This window comes from Bufo bufo, chromosome 3 (genome assembly GCF_905171765.1).
Source record: "Bufo bufo chromosome 3, aBufBuf1.1, whole genome shotgun sequence".
NCBI lineage: Eukaryota > Metazoa > Chordata > Amphibia > Anura > Bufonidae > Bufo > Bufo bufo.
The window spans coordinates 512,737,772-512,762,457 of record NC_053391.1 but is presented as its reverse complement, the minus strand read 5'-3'; the positions used below and the strand labels follow the sequence as shown (position 1 = coordinate 512,762,457).

Sequence of the window (24,686 nt, the reverse complement as noted above, 5' to 3'; positions counted from 1 at the left end):
CACCCATTAATATCGCTAGGAATTAGATTATATGTTTGATGTACCGTTCGCCAAAAACTTCACATTATTCGATTTTCTTGAAGTGATGCCAATAGAACCTTCTGTTCCCGGCAGAGCAGGCCTAAGATTCATGGTGTCATAAATTCTAAATCTGGGCTCCATTTCTCCACTAGAAACCTAGTGTCATCTCCACGTTATATCATTTATTTCAGGATACATTTCTTTTCCCTTCAGTTATATCTAATGAGAACAGAACATATATAGCAATAATTCACACATTACATATATCATTAAATAGAAAACATTTACATAGATTTTATATACCGTATATGTCAACGCAATTTCTTCTAAAAAAAAAAAAAAAAAAAAAAAAAAAGTGTATTGATGTCAGGTCTGTTTTTCAGGGGACTTGCAAACTATGCCAATTTTATTACAAATTCTATGAAATTAAAGGGAATCTGTCACCAGCGAGCTCCTTATTCAGCATTTTGCATAGACACCTAGCTGTGGTTCATCTGAATAAAATGCTGTTTTTCTCTTGTTGATCTGAGTTAAGATACAGTTTCATAATATGCAAATTAGGTTTTTGGTGCAATGAGGGTGCCGCCACTGCTCTTTGTTTCAACTTCTTTCTGGAAGCTTTGATTGACAGGACCAGACAGTGGAGCATGGATTCAACAAAAGCAATGGTGACGCCCTCATTGCACCAAAAACTAAAATTGCATATTAAGAAGCTTAGCTCAGGAAAGGAGCCTCAGATCAACAAAAGAAAAACATCACTTTAAGGATCCACAACTAAGTGGCGGTCTGCAAACTGCAGATCCACAAAACACAGATATCGGACACATGTGTTTCACATTTTGAGGAATGCACACGGCCGGCCCTATGACAGAAATGCCTACTTTTGTCCGCGGACAAGAATAAGACATGCTCTATCCTTTTTGTGGGGCCACGGAACGGAACAACGGATGCGGACAGGAACACCCGATCATGAAAGACAAGGACGTTTTCTTATATGAAGCAGATTCTGTAAGGGCTTTGTAAATGTAGGCCAGGTTTTTACTTTGGGCCTCTGCTACGGGCCTTTCCCGCTTTAATAAATAATGCAAATTGAACATTTGAACGTTTCATAATATTTGTAATTCAGGAGCCTGGAAAAGCTTTGTGACAAACATTGTGGAAGCTGCCATATTGCTTATTACACATCTTTCCCAGAAAAAAGGACTTTTGTTCAAAATATCTTGAATGTATTTTCCAAGGGAAAATAATTACTTAAATGCGGTTGCGATGGATTATTTTCAGAGCTTTGATTTACAATATAATGTAGCTTTCTCTCTGCATTCATAAATATGTCCACAAGGGGGAGCAATTGCTCTACAGAACCATGTGCTTCTTGCATCTGTTTATATGGGTGTTAAATACTATTTGCTGTCAGGATAATCTAATATAAACTGTGATGAATATGTATGTAATGCGATGTTGATATTCTATAGAATGTTCAGTATTCATTAACTTTAAAATTTCATTATATGCAGTGGTAATGCAGTTCGAAAGTGCAAATCCTCTTGAATCCCACCTGACACAGTTAGTCAGTAAGTTGCAAAAAAGACATGCAATTATTGTACAGACCTTTACAATGTTTACAATTAGTGTTCAATTACACTGCGTGCAGAATTATTAGGCAAATTAGTATTTTGACCACATCATCCTCTTTATGCATGTTGTCTTACTCCAAGCTGTATAGGCTCGAAAGCCTACTACCAATTAAGCATATTAGGTGATGTGCATCTCTGTAATGAGAAGGGGTGTGGTCTAATGACATCAACACCCTATATTAGGTGTGCATAATTATTAGGCAACTTCCTTTCCTTTGGCAAAATGGGTCAAAAGAAGGACTTGACAGGCTCAGAAAAGTCAAAAATAGTGAGATATCTTGCAGAGGGATGCAGCACTCTTAAAATTGCAAAGCTTCTGAAGCGTGATCATCGAACAATCAAGCGTTTCATTCAAAATAGTCAACAGGGTCGCAAGAAGCGTGTGGAAAAACCAAGGCGCAAAATAACTGCCCATGAACTGAGAAAAGTCAAGCGTGCAGCTGCCAAGATGCCACTTGCCACCAGTTTGGCCATATTTCAGAGCTGCAACATCACTGGAGTGCCCAAAAGCACAAGGTGTGCAAGACTCAGAGACATGGCCAAGGTAAGAAAGGCTGAAAGACGACCACCACTGAACAAGACACACAAGCTGAAACGTCAAGACTGGGCCAAGAAATATCTCAAGACTGATTTTTCTAAGGTTTTATGGACTGATGAAATGAGAGTGAGTCTTGATGGGCCAGATGGATGGGCCCGTGGCTGGATTGGTAAAGGGCAGAGAGCTCCAGTCCGACTCAGACGCCAGCAAGGTGGAGGTGGAGTACTGGTTTGGGCTGGTATCATCAAAGATGAGCTTGTGGGGCCTTTTCGGGTTGAGGATGGAGTCAAGCTCAACTCCCAGTCCTACTGCCAGTTTCTGGAAGACACCTTCTTCAAGCAGTGGTACAGGAAGAAGTCTGCATCCTTCAAGAAAAACATGATTTTCATGCAGGACAATGCTCCATCACACGCGTCCAAGTACTCCACAGCGTGGCTGGCAAGAAAGGGTATAAAAGAAGAAAATCTAATGACATGGCCTCCTTGTTCACCTGATCTGAACCCCATTGAGAACCTGTGGTCCATCATCAAATGTGAGATTTACAAGGAGGGAAAACAGTACACCTCTCTGAACAGTGTCTGGGAGGCTGTGGTTGCTGCTGCACGCAATGTTGATGGTGAACAGATCAAAACACTGACAGAATCCATGAATGGCAGGCTTTTGAGTGTCCTTGCAAAGAATGGTGGCTATATTGGTCACTGATTTGTTTTTGTTTTGTTTTTGAATGTCAGAAATGTATATTTGTGAATGTTGAGATGTTATATTGGTTTCACTGGTAAAAATAAATAATTGAAATGGGTATATATTTGTTTTTTGTTAAGTTGCCTAATAATTATGCACAGTAATAGTCACCTGCACACACAGATATCCCCCTAAAATAGCTAAAACTAAAAACAAACTAAAAACTACTTCCAAAAATATTCAGCTTTGATATTAATGAGTTTTTTGGGTTCATTGAGAACATGGTTGTTGTTCAATAATAAAATTAATCCTCAAAAATACAACTTGCCTAATAATTCTGCACTCCCTGTAATGAGGCTGTCTATAGGACCACATATGAACTATTCAGGAATCTGGACATCTTCCTTCCTCTGGCTCCCCACTATTAGGAGGGGCAGTGCCCCCATTTGAATGGGCACAGTGTATTAATACAAGGGCAGTCGCTGGCAGTTTGTTTCTTCCTGGGGAAAAGGGGTGGCGATGTGGTTCTGGCATCTAGACCTTCATCAATCAGCTGAATCAAGGCGATGATTTGATTTAAGGAGGGATATCCATGTGGGACAATCCCTTTAACCTTTAAAGTGTCACTAACTTTTCACACAACTTTTGAAATGTCAGAGGTGCAGCGAGGAGAGAGGGTGTGATATGTGCACACTTCTCTCCCCTTATTCTTGAGATTGGTGGGGGTCTCAGCACAACACCAATCACAACGTTTGATCTGTCTCTATAACATAGCAAAAGTTGCAAGAAGTTAGTGACAATTTACAGTAAGTCATGCGTTGGACCTCTTCACATAGTGTTTAGCTGTATTTCAGATAATGAGATTAATTATCAAAAGTTTATTAGTTAACCAGAAGGAAGCTAAAGTAGTGCTCAGGCATTAGTTTACTGGCAAAATGGGAAATATATACCAGGAGTCAGAAAACTGTCTCTCTTTACGGCCACCATTTCGGTCAACGTCTCACCCTTTATGGAGTACTTGCCTTTCTCAGATATTAGCTAATATGAAGTACCCATCTGTGCACACACCTGTTTCCAGGTAAAAGGGATAGACAACCCCCTATTAATATACCTTTTTAGGGAATATGGATATATATACAGCAGGGGTTCCTCGTCGGCCATTATCCACAACAAAGAACCACTGTTAATTTAAGAGTGGCTCTTTTTTAAAACCAGCTTGTCCAGGAATTACATACTGTACACAGACCTCTGATTTCAATGGGCTCTGTACAATGGTTTCAAAATAAGCACAGTGCCGTATATAATAGGTGCCCTCAAACATGACCATACTTTTCTTGAGAAAATCCTGAGAAATACTTCTGTTTCTATGCAAATAAGTTTGCAGTGCACAGTGGACGTGGCTGCTCCATTTGGTGCACCATTAATCCACCATAACACCGCCTAGCACCTCACCCTTTTTGTTTGATTGACAGTCCCTGAGGTTTCAGAGCGGATAGCGATGGCTCAGGAGAAGCAAGGTGCACTGAATGGATCAGCCCCCTACATGGTGCACTAAAAACATTTATTTCCATAAAATAAGTATTTTTCAGGATTAGAAGACCAGATATGAACAAGAAAGGTATGGTTATGTTTTGGGTCACCAATCCTATATGTTTACTTTGAAACCGTTTTTGGAGGTGACACACTCTCTTTAATTCCTCTGCAGTGAAATTAGGTTATATGGATGTAATAGAGGAAGGTTCTGGTCAAGACCTTACTATCATTAAAGGGGTCATCCTATCTCAGACATTGGTGGCATATCCTAGCGATATGTCAGATAGGTGCAGCTCCCATCTCTGAGAACTAGCCTAATGTAGGAGGGTCTTAACCACCTCAGCTCCCCTAGCTTAAACACCCTTAATGACCAGACCACTTTTTACAATTCTGCACTACACTACTTTCACGGTTTATTGCGCGGTCATACAACTTACCACCCAAATGAATTTTACCTCCTTTTCTTCTCACTAATAGAGCTTTCATTTGGTGGTATTTCAATGCTGCTGACATTTTTACTTTTTTTGTTATTAATCGAAATTTACCGAAATTTTTGCAAAAAAATGAAATTTTTCACTTTCAGTTGTAATATTTTTTTTTTTTTAATACATTTCTATATAAATTTTTCTCTAAATTTATTGTTCTACATGTCTTTGATAAAAAAAATGCAATAAGTGTATATTTATTGGTTTGGGTAAAAGTTATAGCGTTTACAAACTATGGTACAAAAATGTGAATTTCCGCATTTTGAAGCAGCTCTGACTTTCTGAGCACCTGTCATGTTTCCTGAGGTTCTACAATGCCCAGACAGTAGAAAAAACCCACAAATGACCCCATTTCGGAAAGTAGACATCCTAAGGTATTCGCTGATGGGCATAGTGAGTTCATAGAACTTTTTATTTTTTGTCACAAGTTAGCGGAAAATGATGATTTTTTTCTTCTTACAAAGTCTCATATATCCATGAACACCCCAAAGACACCCCAAAACACATTGCCCTACTTCTTCTGAGTACGGAGATACCACATGTGTGACACTTTTTTGCAGCCTAGGTGGGCAAAGGGGCCCAAATTCTAAAGAGCACCTTTAGGATTTCACAGGGCATTTTTTACACATTTGGAATTCAAACTACTTCTCACGCATTAGGGCCCCTAAAATGCCAGGGCAGTATAACTACCCCACAAGTGACCCCATTTTGGAAAGAAGACACCCCAAGGTATTTCGTGATGGGCATGGCGAGTTCATGGAAGTTTTTATTTTTTGTCACAAGTTAGTGGAATATGAGACTTTGTAAGAAGAAAAAAAAATAAAAAATCATAATTTTCCACTAACTTGTGCCAAAAAAAATATAAATTCTAGGAACTCGCCATGCCCTTCACGGAATACCTTGGGGTGTCTTCTTTCCAAAATGGGGTCACTTGTGGAGTAGTTATACTGCCCTGGCATTTTAGAGGCCCTAATGCGTGAGAAGTAGTTTGAAATCCAAATGTGTTAAAAATGCCCTGTGAAATCCTAAAGGTGCTCTTTAGAATTTGGGCCCCTTTGCCCACCTAGGCTGCAAAAAAAAGTGTCACACATGTGGTATTGCCGTACTCAGGAGAAGTAGGGCAATGTGTTTTGGGGTGTCTTTTTACATATACCCATGCTGGGTGAGCGAAATATCTCTCTAAAAGACAACTTTTTATATTTTTTTATACAAAGTTGTCATTTTAGAGAGATATTTCTATCACCCAGCATGGGTTTGTAAAAAGACACCCCAAAACACATTGCCCTACTTCTCTCGCGATACCACATGTGTGACACTTTTTTGCAGCCTAGGTGGGCAAAGGGGCCCAAATTCCTTTTAGGAGGGCACTTTTAGACATTTGGATTCCAGACTTCTTCTCACGCTTTAGGGCCCCTAAAATGCCAGGGCAGTATAAATATCCCTACATGTGACCCCATTTTGGAAAGAAGACACCCCAAGGTATTCCATGAGGGGCATGGCGAGTTCATAGAAGATTCTTTTTTTTTTGGCACAAGTTAGCGGAAATTGATTTTTTTTTGTTTTTTCTCACAAAGTCTCCTTTTCCGCTAACTTGGGACAAAAATTTCAATCTTTCATGGACTCAATACGCCCCTCAGCGAATACCTTGGGGTGTCTTCTTTCGAAAATGGGGTCATTTGTGGGGTGTTTGTACTGCCCTGGCTTTTGCGGGTCTCCGCAATCATTACATGTATGGCCAGCATTAGGAGTTTCTGCTATTCTCCTTATATTGAGCATACGGGTAATGAGATTTTTTTTTCCGTTCAGCCTCTGGGCTGAAAGAAAATATGAACGGCACAGATTTCTTCATTCGCATCGATCAATGTGGATGAAAAAATCTCTGCTAAAAAAAAAAAAATGAGGGGTAAGGCGTCTGCCAGGACATAGGAGCTCCGCCCAACATCCAAACCCACTTAGCTCGTATGCCCTGGCAAACCCGATTTCTCCATTCACATCAATCGATGTGGATGAATAAATCATTGCCGGAATTTTTTAGTTTTTTTATATACAAAGTGTTTGCCAAAGCATATGAACACCGCCCCTCAGCTCATATGCCTCGGCAAACGTATCTTTTTTACTGCAGTGGAGAAATCTCGTCTTGCAGCGCCGCATACACCGACTTTTGTGTAATCTGGCAGCAGCCCAATTCTTCTGTCAGAATGCACATCAGTGCTGCAGCTCGTTCATCGGTTGGTCCACCTAGAAGGTAAAAAAAACAAAACAAAAAAGAAAAAACCAAGCCGCAACGCAATAAATTTATTAACATTAACTTTATATAACATTTGAACATTAACTTTTATAAACTTTATTTAACTTTTTGAACAGAACATTAACTTTTTTGCTTACCGGTGATTTATTTTTTTAACCTTTATAGGACAAACCTCTCCTCTCCAGAGATGTGGCGAAGTACATCATTCACTTTGTCCCAGGTGAAAGGAGAGGTTTGCAGCAGCTGTGAGTGAAAGGGCCCTAATAGCCCTGTGTGCCTGTCCTGTGTAACGCAATCCCTATGCTAAGTGTACCTGTGTGTGGTACTTCCGGAAACACTCCCCTAAGCATAGGGCAGGGTGGTCAGGGCAGTCAGAACAGAAATAGCGGGTGTCACGCCTTATTCCACTCCTGCTACAGACACGACATCTTTTTCGGGGTGGCGCTTGGGTTGAGGTACCAGAAACGACACTGGGGAAATGTCGCTCGTGTAGACGGCTCACTACACTGGTGGATGGGGGCACGGAACCTCCTGGATACAGGAGGTTCTCGATGATCTCTTCCTGAAATTTGAGGAAGGATCCTATTCTCCCAGCCTTACTGTAGAGAACAAAACTATTATATGCAGCCAATTGAATCAAATATACAGACACCTTCTTATACCAGCGTCTGGTGCGTTGGGAAACTAAATAAGGAGCCAACATCTGGTCATTGAAGTCCACCCCTCCCATGAGCAAATTATAGTCGTGGACTGAGAGGGGCTTTTCAATGACACTGGTTGCCCGTTCTATTTGTATTGTCGTGTCTGCGTGAATGGAGGAGACCATGTAAACGTCACGCTTGTCTCTCCATTTCACCGCGAGCAGTTCTTCATTACACAAGGCAGCCCTCTCCCCCCTTGCAAGACGGGTGGTAACGAGCCGTTGGGGGAAGCCCCGGCGACTAGGTCGCGCAGTGCCACAGCAGCCAATCTGTTCTAGGAACAAATGCCTCAAGAGGGGCACACTTGTGTAAAAATTGTCTTCCCACTGCTCCCCAGGTAGTCAGGGCAACCGACCGGCTCCAGGGTCTGATCTTTGCCCTCATAGACACGAAATTTGTGTGTATAGCCTGTGGCCCTTTCACAGAGCTTATACAACTTGACCCCATACCGGGCGCGCTTGCTTGGGATGTATTGTTTGAAGCCAAGGCGCCCGGTAAAATGTATAAGGGACTCGTCTATGCAGATGTTTTGCTCAGGGGTATACAAATCTGCAAATTTGGTGTTAAGGTGGTCTATGAGGGGCCGAATTTTGTGGATCCGGTCAAAAGCTGGATGGCCTCTGGGACGAGAGGTGCTGTTGTCGCTAAAGTGCAGGAAACTCAGGATGGTCTCAAATAGTGTCCTGGACATGGCAGCAGAGAACATGGGCATGTTATGAATTGGGTTCGTGGACCAATATGACCACAATTCATGTTTTTTTGTCAGGCCCATGTTGAGAAGAAGGCCCAGAAAAGTTTTAAATTCGGAAACTTGGACGGGTTTCCACCGGAAAGACTGGGCATAAAAGCTTCCCGGGTTGGCGGCTATAAATTGAGTGGCATACCGATTTGTTTCTGCCACTGACTAAGTCCAAGAGCTCCGCAGTCAAGAACAGCTCAAAAAACCCCAGTGCCGATCCGATCTGAGCTGTCTCAACCCGAACTCCAGAATGGGCGGTAAAAGGGGGAACTACAGGTGTGGCTGAAGTTGGGGGCTGCCAATCAGGGTTTGCCAGCACCTCAGGGACTCTACGGGCCTGTCTGTGCGGTGGCTGCGACGGGGGAACTAATGCACGTGCTACCGTACTAGCTTCAACTGCCCTTCTGGTGCTCACCACTTCACCATGTTGTACGGCAGTGCTGGTACTAGGTCGAGGATGGGCTGCGCTGCTGGTGTATGCCTCACCACGTAATCCGACAGCGCCAGCCCCACTCTGCTGCCCTTGAAGCAGATCCTGCGCAACCTGTGGTCTAGCAACACGGGGCCGGGTACACCTGGTGGTATCAGGGTCCTCAACCTCCTCGTCCGAACTTTGGGTCAGACTGCCACTGCTTTCTACAGGTTCGTATTCTGACCCGCTGGATTCGTCAGATGAGGGTTCCCATTCCTCATCCGACTGGGTCAGAATCCTGTAGGCCTCTTCAGAAGAATACCCCTTATTTGCCATTTGGTCAACTAAATTAAGGCTGGGTTCACACCTGAGCGTTTTACAGCGCGTTCCTATGCGCTGTAAAACGCTCAACAGGAAAGAACCAATGTTTCCCTATGGGAATGGTTCTCACCTGAGCGTTTCACAGCATGTACGATCGCGCTGTAAAACGCCCGACGCCCCAAGAAGTACAGGAGCTTCTTTGCGGCGTCTTGTCGCGCGTTCCCGTACATAGACTTCCGGGAACGCGCGACAATGGGCGTTCGCTTGTTCCGGAGCCGCGTCTGTAAACGCGCATAAAATCGCGCATACAGAGCGCTCCATCCCGTACGCTCAGGTCTGAACACAGCGTTAGGGGGTATTCCCTGAGACTACCCAAGAAAAAAAGCAAGCCTGTCTTACAAATGGGAGGCTAGCGAAGTACCGGAAGCCACTGCGATTGATAAAAAATATCAAAACTGATTTTTTTATCGTCGCAGCGCTTGTAAAGTGATTGTGCAGTGATCAAAAAATTATTATTTTTTTTGTCACTGCGGCGGGGCGGGCGTGGGTGAACGCACGTGTGGGCGACCGATCAGGCCTGATCGGGCAAACACTGCGTTTTGGGTGGAGGGCGAACTAAGGTGACACTAATACTATTATAGATCTCACTTACAGACACTATAAAAGTACCAATGCTGATTAGCGATACGCTAATCAGCGAATCAGTGACTGCGGTGCGGTGGGCGCTAACCGACGCTAACTACCTAACAAAGGGGCCTAAACTATCCTAAACCGAACCGTCAATACTAGTGGAAAAAAAAGTGACAGTTTACACTGATCACTTTTTCCCCTTTCACTAGGTCAGGGCTGGCCAACCTGCGGCTCTCCAGCTGTTGCAAAACTACAACTCCCAGCATGCCCAGTCTGCCTACAGCTATTAGCCTACAGCAGGGAATGGTGGGAGTTGTAGTTTTACAACAGCTGGAGAGCCGCAGGTTGGCCAGCCCTGCACTAGGTGATTGACAGGGGTGATCAAGGGGTTAATTGGGGTGATGGGGGGTGATCTGGGGCTAAGTGTACTGTTTGTGTGTACTCACAGTGATGTGTGCTCCTCTGCTGGGAGCAACCGACGAAAAGGACCAGCAGAGGAGCACAGAAGCCATTTAACACATTATATTTATAAATATAATGTGTTAACTGGCTTGTGATTAGTTTTTTTGAAAATCATCAGCCTGCCAGCGACGATCATTGGCTGGCAGGCTGATGACGAACTTGTCCTTTAACTTTTGCCGGCCCGTGATGCGCATGTGCGGGCCGGCTGTGAGCGTAATCTCGCGTCTCGCGAGATGACTCGCCGGCGCGTCCAGGAGGAATGAATCGACCGCCTCCGGAACGCAATCCTACGTTAGGCGGTCCGGAGGCGGTTAAAGGGGTTTTCTCATCTCAGACAATGGGGGAATATCGCTAGGATATGCCCCCATTGTCTTATAGGTGCGGGTCCCTATACCTATATAGAGAACGGAGCCCCGAAAGTGAAGGAGAACGCACTGCACATGTGCAGCCGCACTCCATTCATTTCTATAGAGTCGCCGAAAATAGCCGAGCGCTGGCTCGGCTATTGCCGTCTGCCCTATAGAAATGAATGGGAGCATGGGCTGCGCATGCGCAGCACGCTCCCATTCACTTCTTTAGGAGAGGTGGGGATTAGCGCCTGGTAGTGGACGGACCCCGGGTCCTCCAGCCACAGCGCTCCCCGCTCCGTTCTCGATATAGATGCAGGTCCCAGCGGTGGGACCCACACCTATCAGACAATGGGGGCATATCCTAGCGATATGCCCCCATTGTCTATGATGGGAATACCCCTTTAAGATGATATCTATATACACACCTACATTTTGTATTAAACTCCTAATCCCTAAAACTATTGGTGTTCTCTTGAGGAAGTTAAATCCCTGGTGTATTTTAGGGAGAGTAACATGTGGCTGTCATCTGATGTTTGGGTACTAGAAACTCTGCCTTTCCACTGCTGATTAACCCATTCGCCAACGTTTTATCAATGATATGTTTTAAATCAGAAGTGTAATTATCCAAAGGGTTGGAGGAGAATTTCTGATAGCAGCTTAAGTCGGATAGCAGTGAAAGGCAGAGGTTTTTGTATTGTTCTGTGTCTAATATAACAATGTTCTCTCCTTTGTCAGATGGTTTGATAGTTATGGTTTCAACATTTTGTAGATTACGTTGTGCTGTATTCTCCTGTCTGGTAAGGTTATACCTCAGTATTCCCATTTTCCAGTTTCCCCAAATTCCTCTAGAACCAATATTTCAATATTTGGATACCGTAATTTAGTGATGGTGGAGTGTGACGAATACCGCACCTCGCTGCCGCCGGACGTCAAATAAGTAGAGCCAGCTACATACGGTGTAGTCACTGGTTACCAACGTGTGATGTTACGCCGTCCATGAGGAGCAGGTAAGGTCAGCTTGGTACAGTGTTCGCAGACTCCTCCTCTCCACACGGGCACAGAGGCAACAAGCTGAAGGAGCCTTTTCACTGCCCCAGTGAAACAGCGCTTCCTCAGCCCAGGTATACTGCCACCAGTTTCTCGTTTGATATAAGCCCGGTCCGCTAACAGGATTATATAAGGTGAGAAATCAACCAGCAGTAGCGTATAACTAGGCCGAAACACGGACGTGGGGATTCGTGATCGAGACGGACACAAGACCGCACAAGATTAAATTATATATTTAATCACCTTAAGGGCTCACTAGAAATAACACTATACACACAAAGAATATATACAGTCGTCTGAGGTTGCAAATACAGGTAGTATGGTACAAACAGGATTAAACAGAGCAAAAAGTCAGTTTATCAAATGGATGAGTCCTTTGGGTTGTGATGAGTACTTAGCTGTAGTCACATGGGAGGCAGTGATTTCAGCAGTTTGCAGGTCCCTCTAAACACATGGCACGATGTGAGTCCCCCTTCAGAGAAAAGACACGCCCGCTTGCGGGCACGAGCCTTTTGATCTGTAGCCGGCCCCTTCCCTCCCAGCCTCTGGCAGGAGTCCACTCCCCCTCTTCTGGGACTGGCGGCAAATGAGCCACAAAATCGATTAGGGCTCATGGCTCCAGACCAGAATGTCGCAGGGAGGTGGTTCTGGGACCAATGGATCCACCTGGGTTCTGGCTACCAGTAGAGTCCAAGCATGGTACCGTTATTTGGTTTCTGTGAGGAGAATGTATATCTCTCCTCCCTGGCATCCCACCACCAAACTATGACCACAGGCCTGTTCATCGTGGCCACAGGGACACAAATATGTATCTAGTTTAGGTCTGTGATGGACGGGCGATTAATAATTCCTTATGAATCGCCGGTTCCATGATGTCTGATAATGTTCATTGAACTAGGGAATGGCCTAGACCCCCTGCAGGGATTCTTTCCAGGATTCATGCTATCTGAATGGAGGTGAGAAATTGTAAACAAAGGTGGCCTGCTAGAAGTTCTCTGCCATTTGGCTGGGCTTTGAAGCAGGGCCCGCCCTGTGGAGTTCACTACCTCTGCTATCTGACAGCAGATGTCTGGTGTGGGAACATGGCTGGCATTAAATAATAATCCATGTTCCTCACAGGAGATTTTGTACTTTAGTTTTTTAATGACGTGAATAAAAGGTCCATTCCCAATTTCTTTACATACTTCCAGAGTAGTTTCTTCAATGTTTTAACTGCATTAAGATCACTTACTTCAATCAAATGTTCTTTGTAGAGTTTTCTATCTTCGATCTGAAAATGTTTGCCCCATTGTAGTTTGCATAGGAATAATGATATATCCTTATTCCACACGAAGGAATAATTTCTTAGTAAGGAAAAATGAGGACTGTCATGTCTCTAGATGTCAGTACACATGGTAAGTTTATTATTCTCATGTTGGTCGGGATCTAACTTCCTAGAGGGTTTGTGTTTCAAAGTTAGTATAGGCTGGGGGTTGGCCTTGTTGTGGAGGTTGGGATAAAAAATAGAAATAAAATAAAGAGTTCTTATTAGGCTAGCATTCCTAATCCTTCTAGCCAGTGTCAGTGTCTAAAAGGATTTCAGTACAATGTTGTGGGTAATATAATTCTCCAATGATTTAATCTCCAACCATTCTGCGATAAAATCTTTGTTCGTTTTTGTTAGTTCTTTAGATACAGTCTTAATGTTAAAAATTGGGATTTTCTGTGTGTACCCTTTCCCAGAAAAAAAAAAGAACATTTTTGGCTTCAGTGGTCCATGCTTCCAAGTTTGAAGAACCTGGCCATACTTGCTGTAGAGCATAGAGTGAAGAAGATTTTGAAATATACACTAGGGTATGGTCTATGTCAGGAATGCTCAAATTCTGGCCCTCCAGCGGTTGTAAAACTACAACTCCTATCATGCCCTTCTGAAAAAAAACCTGAATAGGTAAAATGTTCATGAACACATTAAATATCTTAAAAAGAAAGATACCCGGATCACAAAACATATTTGGGAATCTGTCCATGGTGGTAATATTGGTTCATCACAAGCGTGAGGATACCAAAAATACCTCAAAATATAAGAGGAGGTGACTGGGATCCGTTATTCCTACAGGTGGTTATTAGGCTGAGATCATGTGCACCCTCTGGACTGAATGAAAATCTAAACTTCAACTGCTTTATTTAAAGGGAATGTGTCATCAAAAATGATTTATTGTTTAAATCATGTTTTTTATGTTAAATATTTTACGTTTTTCTTTTAGGGTGCTTTTGTTTTATTTTCCATGTTACTATCTATATTTAAATATGTATAACATCCTAGCCACTAGGTCTAATAATAGGTCATGATTCTTGTTCTGTACAGGTAACTCCTCAGTAGCTATTAATGGATATCAATACTGTGTTTAAAAGGAATGGCAGAGCGGAGGCAGCTCGTCACTGCCATTTACTCTATGACTGACACCGCTATGAAGAGCTAATAAATACACTAGCAAAACATGTCTGAAGCAGAGAATAGGCTCCTGTGCCAAACGGGGACACTCAGCCAGAAAACAGGGTGAAATCAGACCCCAGAGATCGTCACAGTAGACGCCTATTCCCATGTTTTAATACTTACATGCATAATACATGCATACCAGGAAATCAGCCATTTTTTGTAAAGGTCATGTCTTTATAAGACAATCCTTTAAATACAAATGGCACTTTTTCATGCGGAGACACCACCAACTATTTTCATTTGAAATTCTGAACAGAAAATGATTATCTAGTGATAGTATCAAATGCCGTTATGGTTACTCTCTGTTCAGTAGAGTCTCCAATTCCCAAAGCTTCAGAAAGCATGGTCTTCACTGTCTCAGTATGAGAATATGATACTCACTCTTGTACTGCTCGCGCTATGGAAAGAGCCGTGGATCCAGTTTCATTGACACTATCTAAGGTCACATTTGGCAGATCGTCATCGTCACTATCACTTTTTATCTGTCTAGGAGACAATCCCCGGGGATCCACATGTGCTGAGAAAAAATAAAAAATAGTACATATAAGGTGCACTGCAAATACAATATAAAGTACAGACAGGTACTCAAGGTCATGGCTGCATTTTGCAGACTTACCCAGTTACATATTGTGAGATGGAGCTTAAAAGAGGTATTTTGTTATATTAACACAAAATTGCAATAACAAAAAGGAAATAATATATGCTATAGGAGTTGTTTAGGACAGGCATCAGCAACCTCTAGTACTCCAACTGTTTTGAAAGTAGAGCTCCCAGAATTTTCCTTTCATTTCTATGGGGGTTACAAGAACAACTAAGGCTACTTTCACACTAGCGTTCGGAGCGGATCCGTCTGATGTTTCATCAGACGGATCCGCTCCGATAATGCAGACGTTTGCATCCGTTCAGAACGGATCCGTCTGCATTATAACTTAGAAAATTTTCTAAGTCAGAAAGTAGCCTGAGCGGATCCGTTCAGACTTTACATTGAAAGTCAATGGGGAACGGATCCGCTTGAAGATTGAGCCATATAGAGTCATCTTCAAGCGGATCCGTCCCCATTGACTTCCATTATAAGTCTGGACGGATCCGCTCGCCCCCTGCACGGCCAGGCGGACACCCGAACGCTGCAAGCAGCGTTCAGGTGTCCGCTCACTGAGCGGAGGCTGAGCGCTGGCAGGCGGATGCATTCTCAGTGGATCCGCCTCCATTGAGAATGCAATAGGGCCAGACGGATGCGTTCGGGGCCGCTCGTGAGCCCCTTCAAACGGAGCTCACGAGCGGACACCTGAACGCTAGTGTGAAAGTAGCCTAAGTGTGCATGTGTGCAAGGTTGTTTAGACCTGATCTATTATATCAATTGTCCTATCAGCAGAAAACTGTAAAACAAAAAAATAATCATTACTCACTTGCCAATTACTGGTCTCACTGGTCACAAGCTGTACATGACATTATCTCTGCAGGGCTGGCAGGGACCACCAGAGTGGCAATGCTGGAGCAGCAGGGAATTTAAGGGAAGTCTTGCAGCAGTTTTGAACATGCTAAACTGCTGACACTAATTAATGCTGAAGAAAGCAGTACACATACGTTTGTGCAGCTTTTATTATTAGGAGTAGTTTGAATATGAAGTTTTATTCTGCCAGGTTATGCTCCGGCAAGTGTCCAGGAGGTGGTTCTTCACAGTGCTCTCTTCTGCATGAACTGCTTCAAAATCCTTGCCATCTGTTCTGAGTGACAGCTGTAGCATCCAAACAGGAGACCACAAAAACAGTCATTCGGAGTATAAGGGGTGGGGCTGTGAAGCAATGCACCTGCAGGAGCAGAACCTGGTAGAATAAAATTTCATATTTACTCTACCCCTGATGATATAAGCCCCACAAAAGGACTGCTCTCCTCAGCCCCTACCTAGTACTGTCAGCAGTTTAGCATTGTCAAAACTACATACAACCTCCCTTTAACAGGTACTGGTTAATTTTTTTTATATTATACCATTTCTTGCTCTTAAAAAAATAAAAAGTTTCTTAAAATCTTGGATAACCTCTTTCAACATCACGATTCAGCAACGTATCAAATTTACCCAGCTCCTAGCCTGTATTGGTCTATTACCATAATATGAATTACTAGAAGTTTCAGACAATAATGTAGAGAACATTGTCATATATACTGCATCTTCTAGGTTCCATAGAGTTGTTACTTTTTAGCTGTGGACTGAAGATCTGGAGAACACCTGCATCGACAGTCACTGTATCACTGCATAATGTGCACCTGCTAATAATTTCAAATGGAAATCCATCTTACCACAATCAATATTAGTAGTAAAATCTCTTGGTTCCTTTGGCTTAGACAAACAATACCTATTCCAAAAGTCAACTGATGCAGAGTGCCTTCAATAGGATGTCCATATAATGTAGGGCTGAAATGATTACTCGATTGAATCGAGTAATTCAACACAAAAAAATCCTTGATGCAAATTTTTTGCATCGAGGATTCATTTGTATCACGTGACCACGGAGCGGAAATTAAGACCTTGCTATTACTCACTGCTCTGTGGTCACACACCGGCCCGCACCGCTCTGCACTATATCCGGACACATCGTCAGGTCATAGTGCACGTAAGCGCGCACTATGACCCGACGCTGTCTGACGTCAGGACGACAGTGCAGCACGTGGAGAAGAAGATGGAGCAGCTGTGGAGCGGCGCCCCTACAGGAGAGGTAAGTATTTTATTTCACTGGCGCTGGGGACATCGCTAGGAGGGGGAGATGGTGGTACTGGGGGGCAAGCTGGTGGCACTGGGGGGCAGCTGATGACACCGGGGGGTGTCAAGCTGATGACACCGGGGGGTGTCAAGCTGATGACACCGGGGGGTGTCAAGCTGATGACACCGGGGGGGTCAAGCTGATGACACCGGGGGGGGTCAAGTTGAAGACACCGGGGGGGTCAAGCTGATGACACCGGGGGGGGGGGTCAAGCTGATGACACCGGGGGGGGGGTCAAGCTGATGAACACCGGGGGGGGGGTCAAGCTCATGACACCAGGGGGGGTCAAGCTGATGACACCGGGGGGGGGCTCAAGCGATGATACCGGGGGTCAAGCTGATGATACCCGGGGGGGTCAAGCTGATGACACCGGGGAGGGGGGGGGGGGTGTCAAGCTGATGACACGGGGGGGGGTCAAGCTGATGACACTGGGGGGGGGGGATTTATTTTTAAATCATGATATAGAAATGAAAAATAAAGGAATTCACAATAGTATAACGGGCAGTTATATAGGCATTGGTGTTGGTCAATTGATAATAGGGTGATACTCTGTCAAAGCCGACACATTTATTTTGATGCCTCTAATGTGCATATCTGAGGAGGTTATTTACCTGCACAGTGTATATGGAATGATTGATGTGGGGTATCTGTAAACATTATTTGATGGTTTGTGTAAGGCAGCACATCTATTTTGATATCTGTAATGTACATATGATGGGGGAGATACCCACAATGTTATTTATAAACCATTAACCGTGTCTTTAAGTATGACCTATATGGTGACCCTATTTTTGTGTTTTTTGTTTGTCCCCTGATGAGCCCTAGATTGAGTCGGCGAAACGCGTTGGAACAGAGATAAGAAGGGACTGATTATGAAACCTTATAGATACCTATCATTGTATCAACAACTGACCGGGTATTTGTGTTAATGGTGTCGCATTTGAGTACTGATAGTATTTTATTCATTCACTCTGGGATATCACTTGTGGTGTATAATTTGGAAGAAGAGTGATGGGAAACCGTGCGTCGTGATGTCTGATCACTGGACCGGTAATATGTTGCTTATAGGTTTAGACTTTAATCCGAATGTGATTCTCTACCGCTTGATTGAGCGTGATTTTAGAGGGTAATATGCATCTTTTTTATGTAATGTTACCATATGATAGAGCGGCTTCAGAGATTTTGGGATCCTCTTATTATGTGTTAAAATTGAGCTAACAGGGATTTCCTATTGTTACTACTGACGGTGTATTTTATGTATGTGTGTATGGTCGTCATCGCCATCTACTGTTTTTTACATATTTGTGTGAATAAATAAAGGTTATACAGGTTTCTGCCATTCATGCAGCACTGCATTGTTGTTCTCTTTATTGGGTGTTCAATAGTTGTGTTGGAGACCGCGGTGTATACTGCATTGGAGCCCTGTTTTGTATTGGGGTTTTAAATGGGTAGTAGCCTGTGAAAATTGGTCGCCAATATACTATCCTCAGTAATTGCACCCTCTGACGAGTTATTGTCTTAGCTGTGAATTCTAATGGCACTGGAGGGTGCCTGATGGCACTGAGGGGGCAGCTGATGGCACTGAGCGGGCAGCTAATGAGTTTTTATAAAGAAAAACGTTCTTTTAATTAGTTTTTTGCTATTAAAGTACTTGATTAATCGTTGGATTAATCGATGGAATACTCAATTACAAAAATAGTCGATAGCTGCAGCCCTAATATACTGCTTGGTAAGTATCTAGAGGAAGAGCTGCTCTGCACATATAGCAAGGTCTCAGGAAGGTTCATTATTTAAAGGACTTTTTCAGTAAAAGTGGCATACCACTAGAATATGCCTATTCTTACTGACCTGTAGGGGCTAAACACCTTGAACACAATCGATCCCTAAAACTAAAGGGTTGGTAAGACATAGTGGTTTCTTCAGATTCTCTGCATGCAGAGTGCCATCCACGACCTGAATGTGAGAGAAACCTGAATGTGCAGAAGCCCTTTCCTTTGAGGTAGTGTTTAAGGTACCAGGTAGGACACAGATACAAAAAATGAATAAAAATGGTAAAAGTCTATTACCAGTAAATAAATGCTGTGCCTGTGTCCTGCAGAGTACAGCGCAAATAGGTAATAGGCGGATATTTAACAGCTTTTCCAATGTAATACATGCATAGGTGTCTGGCAAGTAAACTCTACAATTTAGTCTTTGTGGTAAGAGGTTGTTGACTGCAAAATTATTATTTTATGAGGCATATATATTCTTGTTACTTATTTAATGGTGATCTTATAGAGCTGCTAAGAAAAGCAACATATAAATTACTACTGCCTGGTGGAAATGTGCAAACTGTGCCATTATCAATAAGAGATAGTGGTATAACAAGAAAATAAGAAGCTGTGTTTTCCCTTGTGGCTGCATTTAATGTCTTGGTTTAAATGTACATACTAACTATACATTATCCATACAAGCATGTGAAATGAAATACTCAGTGACCCAATGCAACTTAATGGAGTGTGTTTATGCATTATCATAAAGAACTGAAAGAGTTGGAAAAGCTTTTAAAATCCTGCCACTTAGGGTAATGCATGAATTAGTGTAAAATGGTTTGTTTTGAATAAAAATTAGCCTCAGCAAGCTGACTGGCACAAAATACCGCCGCCATTCATGGGCTAAATTTTAGAGTGAATTCCTACACACTGCTACGCACCCTGAACTGCATGATAGGAACAAATACCCTCGCCCCTCAGACTTTATTCTATTGAGCCGTTTCCAACTTTAATTGGCTCCCTACACAGCAAAAGCTGACAACTACTAATGGTAACCATTACAGTGCCCACAGGTGATGTCACCCAACTCAAGTCAATGGGGATCCAGCGATGCCAGATATGGTGAACTCTGGCAGGATATTTCTTTTCCAGAACAGCCTGCTGGATTTCACAACAGAGGTATGAGCTTAGGGTAAGTTCTGAGTTGCATAGAGCAGTTATACAGCACCGATAGAAGTGAAAATGCAGTGCAATCGGCAGGTAGCATATTATATAGCAGGAAGAGATGAGTAGATTTATATATTGGCCAGCATTGGAATATACTAGTAATCGGCCTGGGAGCCTTTTATTAGCACAGACCTCCTTCCCAGATCTCACCCAGTGCGTAGCTCCCAGTTTTAGCGTTCCCAGATACCATGGTCACATTTGACCACTCCATCTGAGGGGTTAAATGGCTGTCATTGGCATTACCACCAATTGCAGCAATTAGCCCCTGGCCTCTGCTGTTGAAAACTGCATAAACCCAGCGATCATGGTGCCCACTGTGCCTGCAAGCAGGCGCCATCTTTAATCCCTTCAGGACCCTGCCATTTTTCACCTTAAAGAGACCTTTCCATCACCTGAAAAACATTGTGAACTAAGTAGCTGCCATGGAGAGCGGCGCCCCGGGGAACTCACTGCACTTACTATTATCCCTGGGCGCCGCTCCGTTCTACTCGTATGGCCCTCCGGTATCTTCGCTCAGTAAGTTATAGTAGGCGGTGTCTGCCCTTGTTCTGTGGGGCGTCTCCAATTGTGGCACTGCAATTGGCCCAGCGCTGCAGCCTAGGAGAAGGGAGACGCCCACAGAACAAGGGCAGACACCGCCTACTATAACTTACTGAGCGAAGATACCGGAGGACATAACGGGAGAACGGAGCGGCGCCCAGGGAGTGCAGTGAGATCCCTGGGCGCCGCTGAATATGTCAGGATACTTAGTTCACAATGTTTTTCCAGGTGAAAGGTCCTCTTTAAGGACCAGGCCATTTTTTGCAAATCTGACATGCCATTTTATGTGGTGATAACTTTAAAATGCTTTTACTTATCCAAGCCATTCTGAGATTGTTTTCTCGTCACATATTGTACTCCATGACAGTGGTAAATTTGAGTCAAAATATACATTTTTTATTAAAAATACCAGAATTTACCACAAATTTGGAAAAATTAGCAATTTTCAAAAATTCAATTTCGCTTTTTTTAAAACAGATAGTGATACCGCCTAAAATAGTTATTAATTTACATTTCCCATATGTCTACTTCATGTTTGGATTATTTTGTAAATTATATTTTCTTTTTTTGGGACGTTAGAAGGTTTAGAAGCAAATCTTAAAATTTTTAAGAAAATTTCCAAAACCCAATTTTTAACCCCTTCACGCAACATCACGTACATGTACGTGGGGGAATGTGGTGCCTCACCGCATCCCCACGTGCATGTACGTGATCGGCTTTCACTGTCAGCACAGGGAGCGAAGCGCTGAAGCTTCAGTGAAGCCGGCGTGCTGGGGTTGCTAGGCAACCAGAGAAGCCGGCAGGAGCTGTATTGTAGCTCTGACCCGCCCACGATCGCTGTGATTGGTCCATTACTGCAGACGGACCAATCGCAGCGCATCGGGGCAGGTAAGGGGGGGTTAGGGGGAACTATGTGTTTCTCCTTCTCTGATCGCCCCAATTCCTGTCAGGGAAGCGATCAGAGAAGGAGATAGTGTAAAAATCTTCCAGACCTATGATGAGTATACTCGTCATGGCGCACTGCTACTTAGCGCGCCATGATGAGTATACTCGTCATGGCATAAACTGTCACCATGTCTGCAGACATGGTGACAGCGCTGAGATCCCGGCTTTCACACACAGCCGGGCACCTTGGGTCAGTGCCGAGGGGGGTCCTGTGACCCCCCCCATGTCGGCGATCGCTGCAAACCGCAGGTCAATTCAGACCTGCGGTTTGTAGCGCTTTCTGTGGTTTCTGATCCCCGCGGTCCCTGACCGCGGGGATCAGAAACTTTAGTATGTCCAAAATAAATATATTTTTCACCCCCCCTGCACCCCTGAATGTTATTATGTGGGCGGGTGGTGCAGGGGGGGTGTCGCAGGCGGTGTGGGAGGTGCGGTAAGCTGCGGGAGGCGGGCGGTGCGGCAGGCGGGATCGCGACCCCCCGCCCGCCTCCCCTTGAATCATCGTAAGTGTCTAGTGGGTATACCAGGGTGCCAGCACATTGCTGGCACCCTGGTATAAACGGCTGACATCTGCGATGGCAGCCGTTTAACCCTTTCCATACAGCGGTCCATACGGACCGCTGTATGGAAAAGGTTAACAGCGCAGGGAGCTCCCTCCCTCTCCCATCGGGGGGCTGCTGTGCCTTTGCAGCCCCCCGATGGGAGAGGGAGAGAGCCCCCAGAGAGCTCCCCTCAGCCCTGTACTTACCCTTCCCCGTCTGCGCAGTTCTGACCAGTACTGAGCAGACGGGGAAGGTTCCCATGGCAACAGGACGCCTCTCAGGCGTCCTGCTGTCCATGGTGCTGAACAGATCTGTGCTGAAAGCATAGATCTGTTCAGTGTAAGTAAAATACAGTACAGTACAATATATATTGTTCTGTACTGTATTATACAGACATCAGACCCACTGGATCTTCAAGAACCAAGTGGGTCTGGGTCAAAAAAAAAGTAAAAAAAAGTGAAAAAAGTAAAGTTTCAAAAAAACACATTTATCACTGAATAAAAAATAAAATAAAAAATACACTACACATATTAGGTATCGCCGCGTCCGTAACGACCGGATCTATAAAACGGTCATGTTACTTTCCCCGCACGGTGAACGCCATAAAAATAAAAAAATAAAAACTAGGAGGAAATTGAAATTTTGCCCACCTTACTTCCCAAAAAAGGTAATAAAAGTGATCAAAAAAGTCGCATGTACGCCAAAAAAGTACCAATCAAACCGTCACCTCATCCCGCAAAAAATGAGCCCTTACATGAGACAATGGCCCAAAAAATAAAAAAACTATGGGTCTCAGACTATGGAGATACTAAAACATAATTTATTTTGTTTCAAAAATGATATTATTGTGTAAAACCCTGATAAATTATAAAAAGGTAGACATATTAGGTATTGCCATTTCCGTAAGAACCTGATCTATAAAAATACCACATGACCTAACCCCTTAGGTGAACACTGTATAAAAAAAAAAAAAAAAACGGTGTCCAAAAAGCTATTTTTTGTTACCTTACATCACAAAAAGTGTAATAGCAAGCGATCAAAAAGTCATATGCACCCCAAAATAGTACCAATCTAACCGTCATCTCATCCCGCAAAAATGATACCCAACCTGAGACAATCGCCAAAAAACTGAAAAAACTATGGCTCTCAAACTATGGAGACACTAAAACATGTATTTTTTTTGTGTCAAAAATGATATTATTGTGTAAAACCTAAATAAATAAAAAAGTATACATATTAGGTATCGTCACGTCCGTAAGAACCTGCTCTATAAAAATAGCACATGATCTAACCTGTCAGATGAACGTTGTAAATAATAAAAAATAAAAACAGTGCTAAAACAGCTATTTTTTGGCAAATTTTCCATTTTAATTCATTTTTTCCCATAACAAAGCAAGGGTTAACAGGCAAACAAAACTCAATATTTATTGCCCTGATTCTTTAGTTTATAGAAATGCCCCATATGTGGACGTAAACTGCTGTACGGGCACACGGCAGGGCGCAGAAGGAAAGGAGCGCCATATGGTTTTTGGAAGGCAGTTTTTGCTGGACTGGTTTTTTGACACCATGTCCCATTTGAAGCCCCCCCCCGATGCACCCCTAGAGTATAAACTCCAAAAAATGACCCCATTTTGGAAACTACACCCCTCAAGGTATTCAAAACTGATTTTACAAACTTTGTTAACCCTTTAAGTGTTCCACAAGAGTTAATGGCAAATGGAGATGAAATTTCTGAATTTCTATTTTTTGTTACTTTGCCTCACAAAAAGTGTAATATAGAGCAACCAAAAATCATATGTACCCTAAAATAGTACCAACAAAACTGCCACCTTATCCCGCAGTTTCCAAAATGGGGCCACTTTTATGGAGTTTCTACTCTAGAGGTGCATCAGGGGGGCTTCACCGTATGGCATTCCTTTCCTTCTGCGCCCTGCCGTGTGCCCGTACAGCAGTTTACGACCACATATGGGGTGCTTCTGTAAACTACAGAATCAGGGCCATAAATATTGAGTTTTGTTTGGCTGTTAACCCTTGCTTTGTAACTGGAAAAAAAATATTAAAATGAAAAATCTGCCAAAAATGTGAAATTTGGAAATTGTGTCTCTATTTTCCATTAAATCTTGTGCAACACCTAAAGGGTTAAAAAAGTTTGTAAAATCAGTTTTGAATACCTTGAGGGGTGTAGTTTCTTAGATGGGGTCACTTTTATGGAGTTTCTACTTTAGGGGTGCATCAGGGGGGCTTCAAATGGGACATGGTGTAAAAAAAACAGTCCAGCAAAATTAGCCCTCCAAAAACCAAACTGCGCACCTTTCACTCTACGCCCCGCTGTGTGGCCATACAGTAGTTTACGGCCACATATGGGGTGTTTCTGTGAACAGCAGAGTCAGGGCAATAAAGATACAGTCTTGTTTGGCTGTTAACCCTTGCTTTGTTAGTGGAAAAAATGGGTTAAAATAGAAAATTAGGCAAAAAAATGAAATTCTCAAATTTCATCTCCATTTGCCAATAACTCTTGTGCAACACCTAAAGGGTTAACAACATATGTAAAATCAGTTTTGAATACCTTAAGGGGGGTAGTTTCTTAGATAGGGTCACTTTTATGGAGTTTCTACTCTAGGGGTGCATCAGGGGGGCTTCAAATGGG

The 24,686-nt window shown here is 43.3% G+C and overlaps 1 protein-coding gene across 9 annotated transcripts in view; it reads right to left on the bottom strand.

Annotated features, from left to right (window-relative positions):
- KLF12 (Kruppel like factor 12) overlaps positions 1–24,686 on the bottom strand; it is a 249,267-nt gene that overhangs the window by 33,632 nt on the left and 190,949 nt on the right. For all 9 annotated transcript variants that reach the window (XM_040425358.1, XM_040425351.1, XM_040425353.1 and 6 more), the window contains one exon: positions 14,660–14,795. In XM_040425358.1, the coding sequence (XP_040281292.1) occupies positions 14,660–14,795 (136 nt within the window). The remainder of the gene's footprint in view (positions 1–14,659; positions 14,796–24,686) is intronic.